The 4,526-nt window shown below is 54.2% G+C and overlaps 1 protein-coding gene across 1 annotated transcript in view; it reads left to right on the forward strand.

Moving 5' to 3' along the window:
• Positions 1-881: 881 nt before the first annotated feature.
• Positions 882-4,526, forward strand: part of HPSE (heparanase) — a gene marked incomplete at both ends in the record, with an annotated part of 8,139 nt that continues 4,494 nt past the window's right edge. Inside the window, 5 exons of the mRNA XM_009705382.1 lie at positions 882-1,080; positions 1,687-1,832; positions 3,195-3,320; positions 3,712-3,885; positions 4,324-4,495. Coding sequence (XP_009703684.1) covers positions 882-1,080; positions 1,687-1,832; positions 3,195-3,320; positions 3,712-3,885; positions 4,324-4,495 — 817 coding nt within the window. The remainder of the gene's footprint in view (positions 1,081-1,686; positions 1,833-3,194; positions 3,321-3,711; positions 3,886-4,323; positions 4,496-4,526) is intronic.

The following is a 4,526-nucleotide window of genomic DNA, read 5'->3' on the forward strand; positions in this document are numbered from 1 at the left end:
CCATCCCTGGGGCTGGGAGACCCCATCTCTGGATCCAGGAGACCCCATCCCTGGATCCGGGAGACTCCATCCCTAGAGCTTGGAGACCTCATCCCTAGATCCAGGAGACCCCCATCCCTGGAGGTGGGAGACGCTACCCCTGGATCCAGGAGACCCCATCCCTAGAGCTTGGAGACCCCGTCCCTGGGGCTGGGGGAAGCTGCTGGATCCCCTCTCCCTCGGGATTCACCGATTTCATCCTCCCAGGCGTGGGCAGGCAGGACCTGCCATGGGTGGGAGCTGAGCAGCTTGGCTTGTGGTCGGGGGAATGGGTGGCAGGGATGGGTGGATGGAAGGGAAGGGAAGGCACTAGTTGGAGGGGGATTAACTTGAGAGAGGAGCTGCTTTGCAAGCAGGAAAAAAAAAAGAGAAGGAAACTGCCGAGCAGAGGGGGTTGGTATGGTAGGGCTGGGGGCTGCCAGCCCTGCTGCTCTGTGAGATAAAAATCATCCGAGTCCTCGGGCAGTTTTGCGGATATTTGCTGGGCAACCGTCAACATAAAGTCAAGTAAATGCCCTGGAAGGTCTGTCACCGTCAGAGCTGGACCGAGAGATCCTAAAAACAAAACCTTTCTTCCCCCTTGGGTAACACTGAACAACTCTGGGTTGCGGAGTGGTGGTGTTCCCTGCCTGCTCTTCTGGCTCTGACCTCGCTCTTGCCTTTTCTGCCCTGCTTTTGCTCTATTTTTTGTACTCTGTTCCTTTCGATGCTACCTTTTCTGGAAGCTAGCTTAATTACTTTCCTTTTCATCTGTCCAATCCCATATTTTTTCAGCCCCGTGGTATTTCTCTGGTCCCAATTTCCCTCCTCCCACCACTTCCATCTTTTTCCTTCTCACTGAGGTGGGGAGAAAGATGCTCAGGTCTCCAACCTCCAGCCCCAACCGCACACCTTGGGGTTCGGTCTGGGACCGGCCCCACCGCCCCGAGAAGTGGGGAAGTACTTGGTGGCCTCTAACCCGCTGTCGGTCCTCACCGAGCTGATAGTGATTGCGAGCCCGGCTTCCTCCGATGCTTCGCGGTTTCCCCCAGCGAAGGCCGGGTGCGGGTGCTGCACATCCTGCGCCGGGGTGAGCGCAAGTCGCAGGGGCAGAGTTATGTTGTTTTATAAACCTGCTTTGTTAAACCTGATGCTTGTCCCAGCATGGATTATTAACCTCTCTCGGGTATAAAAGCAATCGCTTTGGCTGTCATTGATAGAAATTGGGACTGATGGTGTGAAGTCAGTTTTAAGTCCACCTTCTCGCAGGACTGCTATGTTAGTTTTGTATAAACAAAAGCAAAAAATCTAGGGGAGAAGGATGCTTAGGGCAAAACAAAACAAACCAAAACAAACCAAACCTGGTTTGAAGTATTGCCTTACTTTGTCCCGGGGATTTGACTCCCTGTCGGTGAGCGTGCTCCCTGGGGAACGCCTGCCCCTCTCCGATGCTCTCCCAACCCACTCGGCCGGCAGCATCCCTGTTGCACAGTGCAGGGGGCTGGGGCGCGGGACCAGCGAGGGGTCATGAATGCCCCGAGGCCGTTGAGTAGCCCCGGGTCACCTCCCGCAGCGCGTCCCTCCGAGCAATTGCCATGTTCAGCCTCTACACCAAAGACAGAGTCTGTATGAACAGACTGTTTCTGTTTCTTGATGTCTCTTCCTCAGCAATCCCAAACTGCGTGCCTTGGCGACAGCCCTGTCCCCAGGTTTCCTGAGGTTTGGCGGCACTGAAACAGATTTTCTCATCTTTGATCCCTACAAGGATTCAACTTCGGAAGAAAAAATCCTTTGGGAACTTCAGGCCCAGCAAGGTAAAATGGGCATCAACCTCTTAGACTCAAAACTGTCCTGGGTTTAGGAGGTGGCTTTGATGCAGGCTGGGGATGTGACAAGGGATGCCACAGCGGTGCTGGTGGGGGTCTTACGCGGGGTCAGCGTGGCTCTCCTCCGTGGAGAGGGAATCTGTGGACCTTCAGCACGGTCCGTGGGAGGAGCTGTGCCAGCCGTGGGAAAGCAAGGAAGGGCACGGGGGACCTCACGTCCACCCCGGTGTCTGCTGGGACTCTCCCTTTGCTGCCTCATCCTCCTCGCGGTAGCCTTGGGAGCTCCCCCACCGCCTGGGAGGTGGTCAAGGTCAGCTCAGAAGTTGTGGTTTCATTACGAAAAGTAAGTAACGGATGGAAGAAATAATCTGATGAGAACAGAGTGTCCGTTTTCTTAATCCTGGCCAAAGGCAGAGCTAGGCTGGGGGTGCAGCCTTGCCCTCCAGTCGCTTTGAGAGGGCGAATGCAAACCCACCGGACCACTGCCGACTGCTCGAGGTTGCTCCTGGTGCGTAAGGTTTCCCACTGCATTAAAGTCCATTTCCTCTTTAAACATAGTAAAAGCACATAAACCCTTCTAGAGGTGTTTCAGATGAAAAAAATTCCAATCTATTCCTGTGGTACATAGCACAACAGTGTAAGGTACATCACCGTACAACTGGTGATGCTCAGTTTTGAAGTCGAGTGGTACTTTTCCCCTCGTAACGCTTTGCTGAGCGGCCACCTCGTCTCTGGGTAATGGTGGCACCGGCTCATGCCTTGCTCTCTGATTATGGCTTATTCCTGGTTTACATGCCACAAAAGACCATGAGCTTTGAAGAAAAAGCATCTATGATTCCCACTGGTGTTGCCGCTGGAGCAGTGCAGGGTAGCCGGCGCTTTCCCCTGCCCGAGCCGGGCAGCGCAGGAAGCATTGCCCCGTATCTGCCGACAGCAAGGCAGCCCAGGAACCCTGCCCTAGCCCTGCCCGCTTATCTGCTCCTCGGGCACCGCAGCCCGCGCTTCGTCAGCTCACTGGAACGAGGATTTCCGGATGGTGCTGCTCCTAAAATAGTTTATTGGGGTGTGACCGCCATGATCCCAGCCTCCAGAAGCACAACTCGGTCTTTTCCCGCTCACCCATCTCCATCACCATCAATTTGGAAATACACGTTATATAGATATATATATAAAATACATTCCAGCCAGCCCTCTTTTTCTACGTGGTTAATGTTGTAAAAGTAGTTTCATGGAAGTGCACGGCTGGCTCTCAGCCTGCATCCCCTCCCGAGGGATGCAGCCCTTCGGACCCCGGCCCCTGGCCGTGAAGACGAGGATTTAATTGCTATCCATCCTCCTTCTGCCCTGCAGAGGCTTGTGGCTCCAGACCTGCGTTTGCTGCTGTTGAGGAGGTGCTGCGGGCCCAGTGGCCCAGCCAGGAGAAGCTGATTCTTGCAGAGCACAACCGGAAAAAACACAAAAACACCACCATTACAAGTAAGACTTCGATGGATTTTTCTGCTAGGGTTTATCACCCAGGGGTTGCAAATCTCCGCCCCACAGCAAAAGGGTCGTAGGCTGTTAGGAGCTGAAACCGCTGAATGAGAAACATTTCCCCCCCTTAGAAAAATATTCAAAGAAATCTTTTTCTACTGTCTGCCACCTCGTATTTAATAGCGTTCAGCTGCTGCAGGAGTTGGGGGGATCTCAACGCCTTGCCAGGGTGGTGTGGAGTTAAGGTCTGGGCTCTTTTGTCCGGCTGGGAGAGCTTGGCGTATCTGCAGCACCAGCCTAAATAAACACAGGCACTAAAGTTTGGTGCTTGGCCGGAGCTCAACTAGCACGCCGTAACCTTCAGATAAACATCCTCCCTTTCTCCTCCGTGCAGGAAATACGTTGGATATTCTCTACAGCTTTGCAAACTGCTCAGGGTTTCATCTGATCTTTGGGCTCAACGCCTTGCTGCGGAAAGACGGCTTGCGGTGGGACAGCTCGAATGCCCGGGCGCTGCTGGACTACTGCTCCTCGCAGAGGTACAACATCTCCTGGGAGCTCGGGAACGGTAAGTGGGAAGCTGGTCTGTGGGCCAGCGGTCACCTGGGGAGGTACCACCGCGGGGTACGGGCTGGTAATTTTGGATGCTTTGGATGATGGCCTGTAAAAGCAAGGTGATGTTTTATTGGGAAATATTAAGGTCTTAATTTGTCAGGAGGGATTTCACAAAAGGTCCAGCGAATGAGCAAACTGAGATGATTTTGCTGCTCCTACCAAGGCTCTGAGATGAGGTGAAGGATGCTCTGTGAGGTGCAGGATGTCACCCATGGGGACTGGCTGGGACAGGGTGCCGGAGGGCTTTTGGTTTCATGCTTGTCACCTTCAAATATCTCGCCCGTACCATTGCCAGCCCACGTGAAGCCCCCTACTCCCCACGTAGAACGAGCCGCCTTATTTTGTACCCCAAACCCAGCGTGGGGTGCTGATGCGCCCGTGTCTTCCCCAGAGCCCAACAGCTTCAGAAAGAAATCTGGGATCTACATCGACGGCTTCCAGCTGGGACAAGATTTTATTCACTTACGCCAACTTCTGAGTAACTATAGCCTCTACCGGCACGCGAAGCTCTACGGTCCCGACGTCGGGCAGCCCCGAAAGCACACGCAGAGACTGCTGAGAAGGTAGGGGGGGGGGGGGTCCCGGGAGGACACC

Source organism: Cariama cristata, unplaced genomic scaffold, assembly GCF_000690535.1.
Source record: "Cariama cristata isolate BGI_N322 unplaced genomic scaffold, ASM69053v1 scaffold34758, whole genome shotgun sequence".
Lineage (NCBI taxonomy): Eukaryota > Metazoa > Chordata > Aves > Cariamiformes > Cariamidae > Cariama > Cariama cristata.